General features: G+C 45.0%; 1 protein-coding gene across 1 annotated transcript; it reads right to left on the bottom strand.

Annotated features, from left to right (window-relative positions):
- Window positions 1–624: 624 nt before the first annotated feature.
- Window positions 625–21,054, bottom strand: LOC120809582 (fatty acid 2-hydroxylase). Its single transcript, XM_040163492.2, has 7 exons — window positions 20,614–21,054; window positions 7,065–7,196; window positions 4,140–4,282; window positions 3,738–3,838; window positions 3,367–3,539; window positions 2,921–3,173; window positions 625–2,802 (listed from the first exon to the last, which is right to left on the bottom strand). The coding sequence occupies exons 1-7, from the start codon at window positions 20,899–20,901 to the stop codon at window positions 2,735–2,737; spliced, it is 1,158 nt and encodes a 385-aa protein (XP_040019426.1). The 5' UTR covers window positions 20,902–21,054; the 3' UTR covers window positions 625–2,734.
- Between the last annotated feature and the right edge of the window lie 1,281 nt (window positions 21,055–22,335).

The raw sequence follows: 22,335 nt of genomic DNA, 5'->3' as shown, positions 1-22,335 counted from the left end.
CGGTGGAGGTGTTCACTTTTTTTTTTGACACAACGCCTCTTTCTTTGATAAAATACTTTCTGTGTAACTTTTCAATCCAAGTTTTTCTTTGTTTTTCTGGAGTTTTGTCATTTTCATTTTAATCACTGATTTCAGCTAACAAGAGTTTCAGTTTTCATAGCAAGAAACATCACCTCAAACACATTTCAAGTCTTTTTAACGAGAGTTCCTGCATGACGTTACTCGCTCCCGCGTCTCCTGCTCTTCTTCTTAAGAAGAAACTCGACAATAGGCGGGAATATGACGCAAGTTGCTGAGATGGCGACACTTAAAAAGTAAACAACCCGTATACCACAAATTAAAAATTTCACAATTCCATGCTCTATTTGCATTGGAAAATAAAAGTGGTGTACATGGTAGTCCATAAAGTATTACACTAAAAAATAAATAGAAATAGATAAAGTCGTTTATCAGCACTGTTTTTTGCAAATGTTTGGTTGGTTAGCCGTCCACCACTTTGCTCTAAACTGTAAAATCTCAAATACTTGATGGGGTTCCATGACATTTAAGCATTCAAGCCCCCGAAAGATGAATAATACCACAGAAATAAATTATAAATAGTGATCAAATAAAAGACAGACCAACTTCAGAAATATACAGACCTTTATTTACACTTAAGATTTAAAAATAAAAGTTATAGAATATCTAAGTAAACATATTTAGGAAATGTTATTTCAGGCTGCGTAACTTAGCACAAGGAAAGGTTCACCAGTCAGGATCGAGGCATCTATTTTGTATAAACACACATAAATAAGATCTCTCTTCCCTTCAAGAGGTTGAAACGTTTTAGATTGCTAAGCAGCCGGCACAATCAGTTTGCATTATTACACTCATCATCATCATCGTCGTCATCATTATTATTACGTCACCATAATTATTACGTCATTATAATCATGGCTATCAGTATCTCAACCATCATCACGGTCATCAACAGTAATCTTTGGTTCATCATTTTCGTGGTAATTATATCAATGTCATGATTATTCTTCACGATGCCTTGAGTGTTCATCGTCACCACAGACAGCGTTATGGTTTTAGAAAAAACGATATGCTGCAGGTACATTTTGGTGCGGTTTTAGCTCAATCCGGTGAAAACACAGCCCCATACTTGATGATTTAATGTTATTGCTGCACTGAATATTAAGAAAAAAAAATACACAAATTAAATAATGTCACTGCATTATTATTATGAAAGTCATCTTTTGCATGTTATTTTACAGAGCGTAGGAATGCATGGACACAGATATTATGTAAATGGGAGTCTTTTCTTTAAGCTAGAAAAGTGGATAGAAAGGGTTTTTCAGCCGTTGTAGTACATTCAGACTTGGCCTGACTGACTGATGCATGTGAACGGTTTTGATGCAGTTTGATCTCCTTCAGTTGTCAGGTTGTTCAGAGGAAACTTCCTGAAGATCCGCCGGTCGCGATCAAGACCTCCTGCTGCCCGGTCAGATGGTTCATCCATCGTCATCCTGCTGAGGTCTGCAGGGCCAATAAAAAATGATCCCTGAGATCCCCACAACAGGAAGTCTGGCAGGCCGGCCTCATGCCCTCAGCTCTGTCCCTCTGACGCCATGACAACACACTGCAGACATTCGTCTTCATCAAAACAGCCATTTTCTCACCGTCCAGCCAATGAGAAAACATCTGCTCACGCCAGGACCGTAACACTGCTGCTAATAACTCTCCTGTTCTAATTCAAATGCATTTTACAAAATATTATTTCTACATCTTTGTTGTACCACGCATGACAAAAGAAAAGAAAACGGAGGATGCATTACAAAAGACTTGCAAAAATATATCTTCAGTGGTTAAACATGTAAAAATCAATATTAACATTACATTAGTGCCCTGGAGTAAGATTTCACTTTTGCAGCTTTACTGATAATGAATAAATTAGTCTTTTAGCATGTTGTAATATTTGAAGACAGATTTTTTTTGTGTTCTCAGCCGTTTCCAAAAACTACAGCAGGGCAAAAAAAGGAAGGGAACATCTCTAGCATGTTACAATACCTGAGCGTGACCGAGTGTGGCAGCGTGTGAAGCTGCAGATGCGGAGGAAGGTTAGAAGATCTGAGTTGGTCTCTCTCTCTCTCTCTCTCTCCACACACACTCTCACACTTTCTCTCATCACATCAGTTTCTCCTCCATCTTCCACATTCAACAACCACATATCACTTCCTTTTCCCGCAGTCTTCCTCTCAAGGAATCTTGGACAGTGCGTGTGTGTGTTTGATCTAAATTTGGGTCTAAATTCCTCGGTGTGACGAGGCGATGGCAATATATAAATCGCCTCATCACACCAAGGAATTAATATATATTAATATATATATATATATATATATATATATATATATATATATATATAAATATTTAAAAGGGCGGTGCCAATTGGGGTCCATCGCTCAGACACACTTCTTTGCTAAATAAATAAAAGTGGCACGGAAAGGCTTCGGTGACGGTGCGTACTGGTCGACACAAACAAAAAAACTCCAGAGAATGTTTTGTGTGCTGACATGAGATGGATGCGTGGGTTCGTCAGACTCCTTAATAGTGGAACATCCTCCATGGTTTTGGAAAACTGTGGCGGTGGAAATTGAACTAACGGGTGTCCCGGTGGTTACAGCATGTGGGCTGGTTGCTAAGGAGGGCGGTTGATTAGTCCTATGGCCCTTTTAGGAGAGCTGCTTCTGTGTTAGTACTTCTCATTGGGGATGACTGTGTTGAAGGGGTGGTCCCAGAATGTGGAGGTGATGCCAAAACCTGGAAAGAGATCACATCGGGGCTTTATATAGATCAGACAAAAACAAAAGGCATGAAAAAATAAAAATAAAATCGGCCGCCCTATTTGTCTGACGAATGTCCGGCTTCCAGCGCTCACCTGCTCTCTGGTGCTCAAAGTGGTGTTTGACGTGGTAGGCCTTCAGGCCGTACATGTACGAGCCCCTCTTGGGGGAACCGTAGTGAAGGTAGTAGTGGATCATGTCGTACATGACGTAGCCACACAGACCTCCGACGAACACGGACGTACCGAGGATCTCCGGGAGCGTCCTGCAGAGGATCAGATAGAAACTCCCCACCACCAGGGAGGCCAGGCCGGGGGGGAAGACCAGCCGAGAGCCGTCAAACGGAGACTGCGGAGAGACACATGGCGCACCAGGACGAGGATGAGGTAAACGGAAGCGTCTGGGTTTACGGACTATTGATTGACATCCAGAGCACAAAAGGGGGGTTGCAACTCAACAAAGGGAATAAACTAATAAATACTTCTGAGCTAATGATGAACCGGTTTTATAGAGCTTTGCTCAGCCTCGCAGTGGTCCCTACCTTGTGGTGTTGTCCGTGCAGGAGGAAGTGTATCGTGATAAGGTAGTAGTTGTGGGCCGGCGGTTTCATGTGAAAGACAAAGCGATGGATGCAGTACTCGATGAACGACCACAAGAACCAGCCCAGCAGAAAGAGCAGAGGGAAGCAGTACTTGTGGATCGGGACGGAGATGCCTGGCAACAAAGAGAGCGACGTCGATGCACGCACGCGTCAGGTGGACGTGAAAGAGACAACGAGGTGGGCTTTTGTGTGAGCGCTGGCAAATGAGTTGTGCAAATTAAATTATGAAAGTGTGCAAAAGTCTCTTGTGCTTTTTGAAAACAGTGTACCATGATATCATCGTTGTGCGGCTGTGTGTGTGTGTGTGTTACCTGAAGTGAGGTTGAGTCTGGTGGTGCCCTCACCCAGGGTGGTGTAGCAGTACCAACTGAAATAGAAGACGACAGGAAGCCACACCACTGGCACCCAGTACCTGCAGCCAGAGAGCATACAGCGACATACGGTCGTTAGTTTGGACTTTAACCGTCATATCATGTTACGTTGGGGGTGATGTAACCTGTTTGTATCTATCTAATCATATCAATCACAATTAGAGTAAATTGTAAATGTATTCCTAACGCAGGGTTATTCTAATGTAACGGTAATACAATGGATTGCTTTAAATCAAGAATATTTTGAGTTTGCACTGTGCATACTTTTTCCTTTTCTCTATGTATTTTTGATCATTCATTTCCTTTTTTCATCTATATACAAGACAAGACAACGTCTCCTACCAGGAGGTCTTGGTGCCGGCCTCCATCAAGGGGTTTCCGAACAGCCTGATCGGTCTGTCGACCGGCTGGTGAACCCACGCGTCGTACTTCTCTCCCAGGTGGCCTACCTGCCATGCCAGAGGCTTCCGCCAGTCCACCAAATCCTGCACAGACACAACCGCTGAGGCGTCAGTACAACGGATTCTGTTCACATTTAAGAGTGTGCTGTAGAAAGCACACAGGTAATGTAACCTAATGTAACAGAAACCTGCACCATCCAGCAGGAGACAGCGGAGAGTCAAAGGACTGGTGAAGTGCTCTTTGTCAAACCAGGAAGAAACTGTTGGTGGGTTGTGGAGGGACCAGAAGACCAGAATTTGAGATACTTGGGTTAAAAAGAGACCGTGTGTGGACAGACAATGCAGAAAGTCACACCGATCTGTGGTCAGTTTTGTCATGTCTAATGGAAAGATTAGTAAAACCATGACCACTGGGGGAGAGATCCCATTAAACCCGGAGAGACCACATGAGCTTAATGTAATCCCAAAAATCTTGGCGCGCTGTGGCACTTCCCCTGGTGGCAGCCGGTCAGCTGGCTAGTTATCACCATCGGAGAGTCCCACCTTTGTTCTTTATGGCCTCCGTTCGTTCAGGAAAAACTGATTCCGTTTGTCAGCTTGTTCTGCTTTCTGTGACGATACTAAGTCACACTGTAAAGTGACCACAACCAAAGGTCAATACCAAAAGATCTTCCACCTAAATGCGTTCATATCGACTCTTTCGTTGGTGCTTTTTAGAAAAAGTGTTTACACAATGAGATTTTTGATAAGGTATCTTCAGCGATTTATTGATGACAGCTGTCAGAAAAAGACATCTTGTTAGTGTAAATGTAAAGTCTTTGATCATACTACAAGAAATCTTATATTGCTATGATTTACACAATTATGATACAAAAACACAAACAAAATGTATCCATCCATAAGTTATTTTCTATAACAGCTTTGCACTAAGGCCTCCATTGCAGAGCTGCAACATGAGTACCGAGCTCAGTGCATGTTTATATGCTATGTAGTATTATTATTATTAATTAAGTGGATACACTGTAATTAAGTACTGACATAATTTACTGATAAGAATGTCAGACTAATACCTGTAAGTGTGGGTTGTTTGTACCATTAAAGTCATGTAGCAGCAAGTAATAAGAATCTAAAAACAATGGGATTACAGCAGAGCAAAGGAGCATTAAACCATTTGTGAAACTGGGTGTCACATTCCTCAGGGCGACTGTGGGTGAGTGGGGAGCACGGTCGTCCTCCAATCAGAGGGTTGTCGGTTCGATCCCAGGCTATCCCAGGCTGTGCTAACCCGCATGCCGATGTGTCTTTGGGCAAGACACTTAACCCAACATTGCTCCTGTAGCTGCGACTACAGCGTGTGAATGTTAGTTACTGGTGGCAGGTGTCACTGTGTGTGGTTCTCCTGTCATCAGTGTATGAATGGGTGAATGATGTCATGTTGTGTTAAAGCGCTTTGAGTGGTCGGAAGACTAGAAAAGCGCTATACAAGTACAGGCCATTTACCATTTAGATGTGCTCAGAGAAAATGTGAAAAGACACATGGGAGGACAAGACACAGAAAAGGAAAGTAAATATCAAATAATGTGACATTCCTCTTTTACCAATTTGCCTTTGCATCGCGGCCAGACCACAACAGCCCGGTTGCACTGATGCCTGCCCCGGAAACGTCCTCAATATAAACGTCCTCAATATAATTTTTTTTTTTTTAAATTATGTGAAGACAACATCTGGTCCCGGGTTATTATCATACTTGTTTAATGGAAGAGGGGCTCTTTCGAAGTGCTCATACTTCTTCCACCAAAGAAATATGAATAAACTGAATTCTGTATTATCCACCGCGGAGATAATCACACACACACTCATCTCCTTTCATATTGATTATTGTAACGCACTTTTCTCCTCACTCTGTGCTTTGATCTCCTCACTGGCTCACTGTAGCATTTAGGAGACACGCTACACGGACACACTCCTGCATGGGAGGCTGACACACTTGGCCCTTATTTACCAGCCCGTGCTCCCATGTCAAATTCTCTTCCATTCATTATACGCACTCACCTCAAGACCTCTGGTGACCGAGCGTTAACTGTGCAACGCTCTGCTTATGCCCCTATGGTTTGCTAAGTCTGAGATTTCATGTGAGAATCAGCTGAAAACGTTGTTCCCTGTCCTGTTCAGACTGGCGTTTGGGTCAAATCAATGCGGTGAGCCGGTTTCAATCAATATTTTTATTCACCATTTCATTGTGCCTTCATAAAAAAGGTTTGGTGCTCTTGTACATTATTGGCCCTGTTATGGTCACATTGTGTAATTTTTGTTCTCTTCTCTGTGACCTTTGTCTGTGAAAAGTGGAACATGAATGAATGTTCCTTACTTACTGGGGCGACTGTGGGTGAGTGGGGAGCACGGTCGTCCTCCAATCAGAGGGTTGTGGGTTCGATCCCAGGCCCGGCTAACCCGCATGTCGTTGTGTCCTTGGGCAAGACACTTAACCCACCATTGCTCCTGTAGCTGCGACTACAGTGTGTGAATGGTAGTTACTGATGGCAGGTGTCACTGTGTATGGTTCTCCTGTCATCAGTGTATGGATGGGTGTGAATGGGTGAATGATGTCATGTAGTGTTAAAGCGCTTTGAGTGGTCAGAAGACTAGAAAAGCGCTATACAAGTACAGGCCATTTACCATTTACCATTACTTGAGTGTGCAAACAGGGACGGTTTAGGAATGACACGGGGTGAATAACCCGATGGCTGTTCACTCTTCTCCGCCAGCCCCATGACCAGCACACACACACACACACACACACACGCACACGCGCGCAAAGAGATGCTGTGAGTCTCTCACAGAGACAAACACACACAGCGACACACACCTTGTCCAGGTCCACCGGGCTGCAGCGGTTGTAGTCGGCGTTCTCGTCCTCCTCGGTCACGCGCTTGCCTGTCCTCTCGTCTCCCGTCTCTCTGACTGTCTGCTCGCCGGCCTTCCTCCTCGCTCTCGCGGTCTGCAGGGACAAAACCAGGCAAGAAGCGGGATGTGAGTTACAGCAGAAAAGTAGACGAGGTGGACAAGCCCTTTTCCCTCATTTCAGTCCTGTGTAGAGACGGATGTGTCTCTGAGTGGGGGTGCAGGATTAGAGCAGGCAAAAGGAAGGATGGCGTCATATTCATAATTCAATCAAACACCCGAGAGCTCCATTTCCTGCCCCCATCCGATAAAGCTGCTCTGTACCTATAAACCACAGTTTACATGCATATGCTATATATAATATAAAGTGTATTACAGCGTTTGACAGACTATGGAGGGAGTGCCTCGGACCCTCAGGGATGGAGGGGGGTATTGTGTGCATATTAAAGTAAAACGCACGCTGAGTGTAACATTAAGAGGCACGCCCACGTGCTTTTGTAACATATAAATGATTATGGCAGGGCAACCAAATAAAACATCTCGTTCAGAAAGCATCGTTAACAGGAATTGTCTGCGGGTCCGGCGGGTCGCTGCCATCGTGACGGGGGCCGAACGATGGGGCTCAGTAATCTGCCAGCGCCGCAATCCACCCCCAAAATGAGACGGAAAAGGTGTTGTGTTCACTTCCTACATGGTGTTTATGGGTACGTTGATTCACGAGGGACAGTTCTTTTCCAGAGGGACCTTTAGTCCCGCCGCCGAGTCGTATGCTCAAAGATTGAGGCAACATGTGACACGCACACTTCAACACATAACGTTTTACGATCCGCAATCTTTGAACCTTTTCAATCTATGGCCCGTCAGTGTCCACGGGTAGAGGCCCTAAACACGATCAATCATTGATCCCACTCGATGCGACAGCAAGATATTATGAATAGCTTTGGCCCTTGTGTGGCCGCCGCGGAGAGAAAACCCCGGTCACACCCACCACATCGCCATGCGTTAGAAAAACATCATGGCGAAACCTTTCCACCGACTTCTCCGCGGGCATATTTGAATGAAGCATTAGCGGCTTTCACACGGTCACCCGCCCTGACAACGAAAGGAAGCGGCAGCTGCTGCAGCTTGGCAGGCGAGTCGGGGAAGATACGAGTGTTTTGAATACAGAATGAAATCTAGTGAATGTACTGTTCAGGCGGACGGACACATTTGAACTGACGAATCAGAGAGTCAGGTAAACGGACAATTCCGTTTGGATATTTCAAACAAGGACGTATCCCAAATGGAGCCCTTTCCCATGAAGCTTTGTGGGGCATGCCGGCATCATTTGGGTTTTAGGAGCATTCTTTGGACGCGTGTACAGTGAGTGACGTGTGTGTGTCTGTGCGTTGTACACAAACCGGACACCAGCACTACGCACAGCTGCACAGTCAAGAGAAAAAGCCGACCTCTTCAGAGGGGTTGTTAGGGAGTGAAAGAAGGTGCTTGTGTTTGCACGCTCTGGCATAATATTAGAATATTCACAGCCAAGTAGGAATATTCTCTTACTTGGAATCAGTTCAAGAAAAAGGCATTGAGGTGTGGTCAGTGATCGGTTTCTATATCTGCTTCGTTTTAGTCTTCGACCATGCGACAGTCAAGTGAAAAATCAGCTGGTTGGTTTTCAAGCACGTGCACAAGGGCCCACACACACACACACTCACAACCCGAACTCGCTCACGGGTCCCTTATGGTTTCTTAATTAGATCAACTAGGCCAAACAATGTGTGTATCAGAGCACAAACGTGTTCTAGGGCGATACTATACCAGGTGACAGAGCCGATACCAAAACAAATCACACAGGGTGGCACAGCTAACTCACACACACACACACACACACACACACACACAGGCGTGACACACCCTCTGTATCAGCAGCGGCCGTGGCCTACGTGAATAAGGCTGTGAGCAGCATGCGATTCTGACGTTTAATAACCTCTTCCCACTTTATACACAGTGGACCGGCAAGACAAAAGGGTCACTGGAAGATAAAGGTGCTACAGATATGAGAAGCCATTTTACACAACGCTGCTAATGAGAGGGGACAGGAAGGGAAGTTATAAGTTGATATTGTACAAAGGAAATTTGTACAATATCAAGGACATTTTTTTTATGATTAACGATGTCTGGTTCCCCTGTCTTAGTCCCTACTTTTACATGTCTTTAAACAAAATACGCACAGATCACTACATTACATGTCATTTAGTCGACGCTTTTATCCAAAGCAACTAACAATAAGTACATTTCAACCATAAAAGGATACAAACTACTACTGTGGCTCACCCTGCCTCCCTCCCGGTTACTCTGACATTACCAAAATGCTTTTTTCTGGCTTATAAAATGCTATCACGCATCTGTGTTCAGCCCATGAACGAGTTATAACAACTGGGTGTCAAAGTTAAAGATGACGCCTATTCAGTCTCCTGACATATACACGTATAAATACTTTAGGATTCTATATGAATCCATCAATATTTGATTAGGTGAAAATGGTTGACTATGGTGAAAATCTCGTATGACTATATTGATTGATTTGCGAGTAAATGTGTGTGTGTGTGTGTGTGTGTGTTTGTTTGTGTCAGAATCAGAAGCCATTTATTGCCACATATGTTACACAGAGAGGTATTTGACTTGGTGCAATATAAGAATAAAGGCAAGAACTAACAATATAAACAGATAAGCACGTTAAAACACGTATGTATGTCCATATGTTTCCATGCTGAGAGAAACCACTGTGCAAATCTTTGGGGCCAAGTATTTGGGTCAATGGGGGACACAGACTTGGTTTAAGAGCAAAAAACTGTTCTGATGGACCGCAACCTCCTGCCCGAAGGAAGGGGCTCAAAGAGTCTGTAGTCACAGACTCATGAACAGTTTGTTCATGAAATTCAGTCACTTCGATAAGGGAAACAGTGATGATGACACTAGAAAAGGACGCTAAAAGCACAGCTGAAGACAGTGTGAGACTAAGTGGTTTCTGCTGTTGAACCCCCCTTTCTAACCTCGAGGGAACCATCTGCTTTTAAACAAAACTCGCGGTTGTATTCCCATTCTAAGATAAGACTGAAAAGGTGTGAGCACCTGTAGCCACGAAAGGCTCCGCGTCCACACGCATCACATGATGGCTGACGCATTAAAAACGAGGAGCGTGGGGGATGAAAAGCACCCCCCCTACACACAAAAAGGAAAGGTAAAAAAAGGTGGTGATCGTTCCATCACTTATGTAGTTTTGATATATAGTTTTGGCAGATCTGGCAGCAGGGGTGCACGGCAGCTCTTCATCCAGTAGGACTTTGTTGTTGTCCCACATCTAATTAAAAATGAACCAAGACAGGAAGTTGTTCAGGAATCGCCTTTGTGGCCAATTTCCTTCATGGTTATACAAGTGTGTGAACTTTGAACAAAAACATCCACGACTGACTATCTCCAAAATTGCCGCCACCCCCTCCCCTCCTCCTAGGATTTTGTAGTAAAAATGATCCTCCCGGGAAAAAATATTTGGAGGAAAGCTTGCACAAATCTAAGGTTTCTAATAAGCCAGGCTTGTGCAAAGAGAGATTGCTCTTTCTGTTTGAAGTTGGAGTCAGACTGTCCGTAGTCTGGATGGACGCAGGAACCACACATTTCTTTGTTTACCTGTAGTTTCCGTATTTCATCATGAAAAGTAAGGCAGCCTGTAGTTCACAACATGTAACTCAAAGACTGTTTATACGAGGCCTGCAGGAGTAATATTTGTTGTGATGTCACTCATTGGTTTGTGTATCGCAGCCTTGAGTTTGGTAGTTCGGCCAACGACCATGTTGGTCTTTTAGAACCAGTCAACAGAAGTGACCATATTTGGACCACAGAAGAGACGCCAGGGTAGAAACGGCATCCACAACTCTGAATGGACAATTGTTTACTAAATGATAATCATTCTGCATTGGAGAAGACTTGCAACTTGATATTGAGACCATAAACTCATGTTAACAATGTTTACTGAGGGAATAAATCATAGACTTCCATGTAATATGACTTCTTTTGGCAACCACAGAAGTCGCCCCCAGTAGAGAGACTGCAAGTTAAAGGCAGCTGAGGTCCAATCGCCTCTCGGAAACCTCCTCTACGTTACTGACTGAACGTAAAAGGCAGAGACACGGATCCAGGAGTGCCTGTGTACACTCATCAGGCCGGGGCTGAGACAATGGGCCAAGGTGGGGAGGGGGGGGGGGGGTCTGTGCTGTTGACACAACTCTCCCCTACTTGGACCCATAGCCATGTTGAGAATGATATCTATTGACTGTGGGACAGTGAGGGCTGAAGACTTTTCATCTCCAATCTAAGAGCATTCAACAAGCTTAATAAACATCTGAACCCTATTCGTCATCGGGCATAAGGCAAACATTGAGGATAGCCTTTTGTCTTTTAAAAAGACAAACCTCAAATACGTCATTCCTCTTTTTTCCATGTTTGCCGTATTGGGGGCTCATTGATTGGATCGATAAAATCTTCCGATTTACCCTCTCGCAACACAGAAGTACGGTCTCCATGTTTCCATGTCTGCAAACTTCGGGGACGCCTCGCTAGGAGAGGGCGGGGGGACGGCATTATCTTATTTTACGGAGGACATCACTGTCAAAGAGAACCACATAAGGAGCGCTCTGTCAGAATGAGGCAAAACAAAACAAAGGAGATGGTTGGGAGGAGGGTGGCGAAGTGGCTGGTACCATCGCAACACAGGAACTACAGTCAGCCTCCGCTGGAGGAGGAGGAGGAGGAGGATGGGGAAGAGGAATGAAACCAATTTAAGGCAGCAGGGGACTACGTCTTTAATCTTGTAATCATTTGGTCATGATTACAAGATAAGGCGGTGGGGAAAAATAGGAACCAGATGGGGACAATCCTGAGTTGATCGTGTCAGCTCGGACCCATGTTCGTCACCTTTCAGCCGATAGCCACGACAGTCATGAAGATACACAGAGGATGTGAACGATGAGGTTTCGTCCGTCAATGGATTAAGTGTGCACCAGCACTTTGTTTTGCTGACTTTAGCCAGCAGTATAGTCTGTTCGGACATCCTGCATTCATTTGGAGATGAGACCATTAACGGTACGAAGTTATACTTGTTAAGGTGGAAAAACAAAAAAGATGCAGTAAAGGCTATTTTCTACAGCCTCTAACATAATCTGTCATGACTTATGTGCGTGCTAGTTAATAATAAAGACTAGATACGGATGCAAATCACTGAGGCATTGCAGCATACGGTTACGCCCTATGTTTATTTACCTAGCTAGCCAAAGTTACAGGGCCATATCACAATCATGTGACAGGCCATAACAGTGAAACAAACCCGCCATCATCAGAGGCGCAGATAGATTGAGCTGGTTATAAATGAGGTCCAGTCTTGGAATATTGTTTGGTCTTTATTATGTCGAGCAACGTGCAGCTGTTGCACAGAGATTTCTTTGGAGTCCAATAAAAAGACAAACACACACATTTAGATGAAAAATTATCAGGTAACTTAACTTTTTTTTTATTGTGCGGAAGCATTTTGACAGGTTACAGGTTAAACATATGATGGGTAATAATGAAAATCGCTATGAACATCACTTGTTCCCTTGTGTTGTCACAATGTAATCAAATGAATTATTCATGTATATTGTATTCATGTATATCTCATTTATTGCACTGCAGGACGGATAACGGAGATAACTAGGGGACGGGGTCGGACATAGGTGAAGGATGGAGGGGTTGGGTGGGTGAGTTATGTATAACAGGGCTGAGGAAATGTGTCAGCTGCCCCCCTTAAGGCCCCCTTCTTGCCGGAGTGACAACTTTTCAACAGCAGAAATACACGTTTGATCATTTCCCAGTTGAATAGATCTAAATTATAGCCCTTGTCTAATCTTAGTTAGAACACAACTTGTGACCGACTGAAGAGCCTTTCAGGGCTCGCCCGCCTTGCCCCGGGCAAATAACATGCCACTTCAGGCTCTTAAACCGACGTGCAAAACTAGGCAAGGGGTGAAATGGAATCACACATCCTTCCTTCGATCTCAGAGCTGCAGCGCTGCCCACCACGCACTCGCTGGAATGTGGCAGCGGGCCACATTACCAATTTCTCTTTCACATTTTGCCCCATTTTTTTTTTTATCTTTCTCGTCTTTCATTGACAATGAAGTTTGGCTTGATTGACAACACTATTATGCATTAATTTCAATTGATACTTCGCACATTGAAACCACAGACTTGCCATTGTGACAACTGTGTGTATGTGCGTGTGTGTTTGTAAAGGGCGTTGCCACAGCAGGTCCCAGGCCAGATGCATGTGGAAAGAGCTGGGTTGAAGTTCAGTGACTCCGGGGAGGAGCTTTGGGAACACTTGTGTGGCACATCGATCAATCACACACATTACAGCGAGTGAAAGAGAAAATGGTTCCTTTAGGAATACAACACCAGTGACTCATCAAAACCTGTTGACCTTTATAAATCTATTTATCTAATTCGCCATGATCTCATCTGGGTGTAATTAACGCATGCAAAACGAGGATTTATTACACACCTAAACAATAAAAGTGTGAAATAAGATTTCACGGACGATTGATATCGGTATCGGAAGATATTCAGTATCTTGCAATCGGGAGATGGTGAACAAACAATCAGTGTTTTAATCATCGGGAGTGTGGGCGGCATAACGGCTAACAAAGGTTCCTTTCAGTAACACTGATGCGTTCAGGCTTTCTTTCAGGAAATCCTGGTGTTTAAATGTAATCTTTTAAAATATAGGTTTTTCAAAAACTGTATCGCCCATGGACTGCAAACAAACCTGTCGCCGACGTGCTTCTCTACAAGTCAGAGTTTTCTGATGCTTTTGTACCCGACGCTTACCAAAACGGCAGCAATAGCACCCGACATTAAGTGTACTTCCTCGAGCACTTCCATGTAACAATTACAGGGTGTGGAAAAATTCTAAATCATGTGCCACGCATGCTTTAAAAAAGAAGTGATAACATTGTTTATTTATCGCTGCGTCTATTCATTTTTTTTTTTTTAAACAATGACTAGCGGCAAATTCAAATGACTGAGTCATAGTTGAATTCTTTCACGGCTGGTCAGATTGACACACCTCTCCTCTGCTGGAATCAGTGGGGCGTTAGATGTTGGCACAGACGAAGAGTGAGCTTGGTGAGCTTGAGCTACTCGTCGTTTCCGCCTTGATTCTGAGGCCTTGAAGGCAGTACACAGCAGGTGGTCGTAAACCCCAGGGACGTCATCCAGTAACGCACTTCCTCCCCAAACAAACGGTCCGCGTCGGTTGAAAGCGAACCAGAAGTGTGTCCTGCCTCGCGATGTTGACTCCGGCGAAAAAAGAATGTGCTTCGGATCGGCTCTAAAATGGGTTCTTCCGGTAGGGGCCGGTAGTTTTTACATAATTGTGCTGCCAAACACACCCGAACAAACACACAGCCTCCACCGAGGAGGCCACAGAAGAAGATCAGCACCTGTACTCCAGATAACAACGTCTAAAGATCACAAATCGCCATCTTCTCAGTGGGCCGACAAAGTTGTAATTGATAATCTAGCGGAGCTCCCCGAGCAAACCTTTTTGTCATTGGCCTTCTCGCTTACAGTGAGATACAAAATGCAAACACTATTTCATATCAATGATTAATGCAACACATCCACAATACAACTCGTTGTTGCGGCGGTTCTACTGTTTGGCCGCGGCCTCGTACCCTGTGCCGAGTTGATTAAGGCTAATGTGGGGTGTTTTTAGCCCGAGGACACAAAAGAAAAAGAGAATGGAATGTGTGTGTGTGTGTGTGTGTTTGCAGCTAGCAATATCACTTGTCTCCCTGCAACTAAAAGAACCAGTCAAACTTGACTGACCAGGACTTGAGGTTCCATCCTTTCTGTGTGCGGCTTGTGTGCGTCATAACCAGAGGCTGTGTGTAGCCGGCCAGTTTGTGCAGCGGGCGTCATGTTACCATGAAGACAGTGAGTGAGCCAAGTGCTTTATGAACAATATGCGCCCGCCCTCAACACGCTGCCTCGTTCTGAAGATATGGGGAGCTTGTTTTTGTTTTTTAAATGTCACAAATGACCATTTGCAGAAAAATGGACCTTCGAATTTGAAGACTTGGAATCCAGTCGGAATTTGATGGGGCATTTAAATAATGCACGGACACAATATGTCTATCACGGTACTATCACGCACAATTCCACACATCGCCTGTGTGATCATTGGGTGTCGTGGACTAAAGTTCAGGGAGACGTGGGGACCTCCTTGGTAATCTATTCAACTCGCACTGTGACAAGGAGCCGCATTAGAGGATTCAATGTAGAGACCAAAAACAGGCGGCAGAGAAAAAAGGTGTCATATTAATATAAAACAATGACCACATCCTCACAATGTGATGTGCTGCTACAACCAACAAGACAAACCATCCAGTTGGAATAAAGCACAAAATCACGGCAAAAGGATCTTTATATTTAGTTGGACGCATTTTCAAAAAAAAAAATGAAAATGTGGGTCCAAACTTTTGACTGGTACTGTATAAAAGTTCAAATAAAACCCTCTTGAGGGATCAATAAAGTATCAATCTATCTATCTATCTATCATCTAAAGCGGCATGAGTGTGTTATGAGAATTCTTTAAAAAGGTGCGCTGTGAGATGGCTCACCACCCGCTCAAAACAAAAGGGTCAGCGTTTCATCTCTACGAGCCGGGTCCATCCATAAAATCACACTTCTATCTTTAAACCTTCAAGAGTGCCGTCGGCCTAACCTCGAGGTTAGCCATCTGTGCGTTTTACTGGGACACTAACTGGGGGGGCGGGGGGGAGGGGGGTAGGGGGGGGGGGCTCAGGGGCGTGGTAGCGTCCTGATATCAGACCCCCCGGCCCGAGTGGTCTCCTTGTGGCGGGGAGGACGAGGAGTCGTCTTTCCTCGTTTGGGGCCATTTTGGATTCAATCCGAGTGAACAAACCATCAAACTGTACAGAGGCCATGGGTGTAAGCACCATTATGCAGGTGTGAACGTGTCACAGTTGAAGTCCTGTGGCAGTAGGGTATGAAAATACATTTTAGGAGGCAGGGTTGGAAAGTCCTAAACCACTTACTTTACATAAAGTTTCATCTATTTGTTTATTTTCCATTCACTTTACAAAGAAAGTAAATTTCAAATCAAAACGGAACGTAAAAACTTACACCTCAGTTTCTCTCTCGCATGTGACTTCAGTTGCTTAAAAAAAACGAAAAAGTATCACAATATTTTAGAAACATTGGGTAGAAATTCATTGGCATGGTTCCACATCCTGTGCTCACCACAGCGCGGCTGCGGGCCGCTTGCCTCTCCAACCAATCGGATACCCCCGCGGGGAATTTATTTATAGCTAAAAACACATAACCATGGGACTGGGCTGAGTGCAGTCACTGGGAGAAAAGGTCAATGGCAGGCATCACTCCTGTGAGACACTTGTGTCTCAAATCAATTGCCCGCCTCACTCCCTTCTGACCGGTCATCCGGCTTGCCTCATCCTTGCTGCGTTCACCCTCAGTCTCTCCCAGGTGTTGCCGTAGCGATGAGGGGAGCCACCTGAGGCCTGGCCCGGAGCGCTAATTGGCGTGGTGGCAGTCTCTATGGTAGCAAAAAGGTAAACAATGGGCCAGGTAAAGCGTCTCCATGGTTATACACTCGTAGCGGCTCCTAGGAGTTGTAAAAAGAGGCAGTTGGGGGGGGGGGTGCACTGATGACGCAGGCTCTTGTGCGCAGTACAGCTGAAGGTAACAGAACGCCGGTCGGGATGCTAGTTCATGCTAAGCTATTAGTTGGCTTTCATGTGGCAGGCTGATATTTAGAGAGCTGGCAAAGTCCATAATAAATAACCACAAAGTAACCAGGCTGAGGGAGCTAGTTGACGTTAGCGGTTAGCGGCCGGTGGGAATCACTGTCCTGGTTAAATAACTGAGCTAACGGCCAACGCTAACAGGTTTCTCTTTGGGGCCATTACACAGCGTTCAGGCTCTATTCGCTACCAATTTAAATCAGGCAAAGATATCTTTAGACTGGCAGATTCAAAAGTAATCTTGTAACACTAGCTCCAAGCAGCATAAAATGCATGAATATAGTTAGTAATAGCCAAATCACTAATTGAAATAAAAACATAATTAATGACATCTTAATTATTTGTTCCTATTCAAATAACCCCTATAGATGACAATAACAGAGTAAAATTATTGTTTGGGTTTTTATCTAACCGCTATCGGCGGATACACAAGTTCAGATATTGTGCCTGGAAAGGAGAAACTGGAACTTCTCCAATGCAGATTCAAATAAATGACTAATTAGCGGCAACATTCACCACATTGCACTCGTTAATATTGAGCTTACGGTTAATACTGAACCGAGCTGATGAGGGACAATCCCCTTATTGAGCAGAGGGTTCATGCTGATGGAAACGTGCATTCCAGCAAGCTGACCCGTTGGCTCTCCTGCATTCCATCCGCAGAACTAATCAAATCGCACCATCACAGCCTCCAACCTCCTGGTCTGCACCTGAAAACGCTCCTTCCCCCATCTCTACTCTCAGTAGTGTCAGTCCCGGGCTTCATTTTCCAGTACTCTGTTATTCATTCACTCACTCATCTGAGAGTCCACTTAAAATCGACAATACGGCTTAATTTGGTCAACGGACCACAAACCACTTATCAACCTCATCACAGCGCAGGGGGTGAGATGTGGCTTCACTCATTGTCTCTACTTTTCCATCGACAAATATTCTGAGATTATTAAATCATTAACTTCTGTGAAAAGGTTGACGAGAATCACAACATTATCCGCATCTGTACTTTGCAGCGACTCTTCTAATCGGGAAAAAGAAAAACGCCAAAGAGTGCTTTAATCCCTGGTTGCCCGTGCACTCGCTAAACGCCGCTCATGATGTGATTGCCTCTGGCAACTCCTCACTCGACACAATGACACAAATGGTGAAGGCAAGCAATCACCATCTGTTAGAAACCAGATCCGTTTGTTGACCTATAAACACCATCTCTGTTTGATGTAAACCCCGCTCCCAAACACAAACACAAACACCAGAGGCTACATTCTTATCTCTGCCGAAAACTCACAGACCTGAAACTCAGTCCCGATCGAGCCCCCCCACACCCCACTGCTACGGCTACATGCACAGTGGGATGAGGTCCTGCTTCGGATTATCACAGACGCCTGGAACACATGAAAATGAACTGTGGTTCACATCATGTTCAGGGCCATGTGACTGAAACATGCACGCAGAAAGGCGCGTGACGTCTCTCGGCTGATGCTCTTGGAGGGGGACAATGTGAGAAATATAATCTCTCATGCAAACGAGGAGGATACAGTCTCTTCCAATCGCCCCTCTGATCTCTCGGTCTGCTTGTACTGCGAGCAAACCTCACACGGACAGTTGCACGAGTGCTGTAACGGCCACCGGGCGAAGAGGCATTCGCTTTTACTCAGGTCAAACACTCGGCCCTCCGCGGCCTAGAGCGAGCAGAGACAAAGGTAAAAAAGAAAAATGGCCTCCTGACCACATCTCTTTGACCTCTGTGGAAGATGCCACAGGGTCAAGAGAAGATGGGATGGAGACTTCAGGGAGGAGTCGGCAAAAGGGGATCCGACGACTCTTCACCGAGCTGCGCAGATCTGACGTGACGGTAGGAGGATGTTTTTATCAACGAGGGTCGGCAGGTAAACTACAGCGATGGACTAGAAGCGGAATCATTGCATGTAGGAGCTTTTTCAAGGCCTTCTGGGTAGTTTCTGAGGAGACCACCGCTCTCTGTGATGTCAGGCAACAATATTAGTTCAAGGTATCCAATAGGTTCTGGTTATTGGACAAAGTCTGCAGCGATCGATCCAGAAAATGTCCGATTGTTATCAAGCAGAAATACCAAACCATATCTAGTCTCAACAACTCAGATAAAAGTTATGCTAGTATGATATGCTGTTTGATAGTAACTAATTCATTGACGGTTTTTATATGTAATGAATGATTAGCGGACCATTTTATTGAATACGATCCTGCACTGCTTTTTACGCTAAGCAAGCCCATCATTAAATGAATAACATGTGGGGCGGGTTTGGCCTTAAGTTAAGGGGCCTAAATAACTGGAGGAAGTGAGCACCGTTTGTTCTCCAGCACCGAAGACAAAGGATGCAGGCCAAAGATTTCATCAACATGGAATGACCTTGTGACTTTAGTTCAGCAGGAATCAGTCTCATGACTTCCACTGTCACATTTGACCAGACTTTTAGCAGCATCACAGCATGTAGGAGCTTTTTTTTTTTTCCCCTCTTGCGTGTGCCCATACAATTCATTTCACAGTTGGAACTATTTTTGTTGGGCGGTCCTAAAAATAAAAAAAAGTAACGTATAAAACAAGGTCCTTTATTTAAAACAACAACAAAGTACATGTGGCCTCAACACAACAGTTAGAGCCAAAGAAGTCTGTCAGCTGTGCAGTAAGCATGACGCTGATGCTGCCGGTCCGTGTTTGATTGGGGCTTACAAGATCATCTTTGAGTGTACTAAAATGTACATTTAAGTGAGCGGGGAGGATTTATCTGTCTTAGCAAAGATGACGGCAAAGTGTGCGCGCCTGCTGACTAACATCTAAACGTCAGTCACTGGAGCGTGAAGATCTACGGAAAGATTTGAAAGAAAAGAATGGATTTTTTTTTACTGCAGTGGTGTTGGCCCGGTGTGTCGATACGGGACTGACAGGTGGGACAGCACAAATGTAAATGTGCACTCGAGTAGGCAAGAGAATTATGCAAACAGTCTCGGTTTCTCCCTCCTCAGGCACAGAGAAGCGAGCGAGCGCACACACACACACACACACACACACACACACACACACACACACACACACACACACACCTCCAAGTATAATGGCAAGCATCGGGCCATACACTCTGCCCCTGTAGGTGTCTTTTTCCACACTTGTCATTCTTCCCTCTCCTAAAATCAATACTACAAGAGGAGGAGAGGGAGGAGGAGGAGGAGGAAGGGCGGAGGAAAGAGAGCAGGAGAGGTAGTAGGAGAAGAGAGTTCTCCTTCTCTCTCAGGCCACATGAACGCCCAGTAAAGTCCAGGTGGAGACCATTACACACCTGTATTATACACCTGTATGACTCCCCTGCTCCCCCGCGTGCATCTCAGAGGACAATATTCCTCCTCTAACTTGACTGGTTCAAAGATGTAAAGTTTATGTTAGTTGTTTCACACGTCAACAAAACGTATAACGACTGTTATCCAACAATTGGGCCTTCAATGGCCATATAATGGAAAAGCACGGCAACCCCACCCTTAGGTGCTACACCTGTAGAGCTAGTGCGTTACTATATGTGATGCGGTTAAAAAAAGAATGAAGACCCCCCCCCTGTCACTTTCCTGACACCAAGCACATATATGACGTAGGCCGACCAGTGACGACCCCCCCCCCGTATCTACCTGTGCCTCGCCGGTGCCGCTGTCTCTGTCCAACTCCCCGATGTAGTACTGCTCCATCCACCGCCGCGCGTTCTCCGAGTGCCGGTGCGGGGGTCCCTCCATCTCCGGGCTGACGTCCTTGCCCGACCGCCGAAGTAGGAGCGCCTCACCGCCCGGGTGCATCCGCAGGAAAGAGGTCACGTCGTAGACCCGGGTCCCCAGCAGCACCCAGCAGGAGTCCTTGGTGCAGTGGCGGGCCACCTCCTTCTCCGCAAGGAGCCGCGGGGACGTGGACGTGGACGGAGACATACTGAGCAGAGGAGATGCGGACTGGCGTCCTACGTGAAACCGAGAGCTGAACACGGGGTGGGAGCGGGGGGGGGGGGGGAACACAGACCTCCACGGAGGGCCGTCGACCTGACAACTGGCCTGAGAGTCCAACTTTGCCGATGACACCTCGGGGCACTAAAAGTCTAAATGGCGAGGGGCGTGGTTTGTGAGGCGTTCCCATACTCCAAAGATATCGTAGATACAAGTTATTAACGTTGCCCGCAGCCTTCAGTAGTTTTGAAACTCGGAAAGCCCGAATAATGTGCCGAAACGGAAGGTCGCTATCTATTTTTAAATAAAAATTGTGTGTTTCCAAAACAAGTTTTCAGGTTGGGAAAGCTGGGAATTGACGAGTTTGATTTACGGCTGTCAAAACCTACAGGTTTCCCCATGTTCCATGAATGCGGCATTACGTCGAGATGCACCTGTTGCTTTGGAGAAACAAAGGAAAACTCTGCGGGCGACCGTAAGATTCTTGGAGCCTGGAGTCTGCTATAAGAGAAAACCGATACAAATCTCATAATTTAACGACATTTTATTAACAGATGAACACGTCTCAACGCGGATTATTAAACTCGACCCTCATTGTGGACGTCAAATAAAGAGTGGAATAAAACATAATAACTGGCACGTAGTCTGTCATCACTTCCTTGGTGGATGGGATCAGGCCAATGCCCTTAGGGGAAGGAATTTATAGGAATCTATAATAAATTGATTCAAATTATAAACAAATATTGCACTTTACATAATCCTGACCTTTGTATAGCAGTACCTCAACACTTAAAGTAACAAAAACTACTTTTGCGTCACCGACGGATTCATCAGAATTGTTTCTCTACTATTTAGTTATTGGTATTTTAAAGGCATCACGTGTAGCGTATGATTGGCTCTACAGTACCTTCTCTTAAGCAAGCGAGAGTGTGCTTTTGTTTATGCGCCTTTCTCAACATTATGTTGACCTGGCAGATGAGCTCATCTGGGGCACGTGATCTCGGAACTACTCCTCCCCGCAGCTGAGCCCCTATAGAAAATAATAATAATAATGCGCGAATTAATGGAGATAATGACTAACCAACTGACACATAAAACATCGCCTTAGGAATAACATTCCAACGATTAAAAAAAACTAGTTTGACTGCTAAAGATGACCGAGCAACTGTGCACGAGCGCCCTCGGGGGGCCGCGTGTTTTAGAGTATGCGATGTGGTGTGAAAAAAGAGAAAGGGATGTCAATTTCTAATGTTAGCTTACTTAAACAGTCAGGGGAAAATGTATTGTTGTCTTGCAGTTAGTTAAACAGTTTCTATTTCTTACAATGGTTCAGACGTCACTTTTAGATGGATTTATTTCACCTTCATTTAGCCATTAACAGCACATCCCTCACCTATAACACATCTGTATCAGACCACGTTG

This window comes from Gasterosteus aculeatus, chromosome X (genome assembly GCF_964276395.1).
Source record: "Gasterosteus aculeatus chromosome X, fGasAcu3.hap1.1, whole genome shotgun sequence".
NCBI lineage: Eukaryota > Metazoa > Chordata > Actinopteri > Perciformes > Gasterosteidae > Gasterosteus > Gasterosteus aculeatus.
This window is presented reverse-complemented; position numbering and strand designations above follow the sequence as displayed.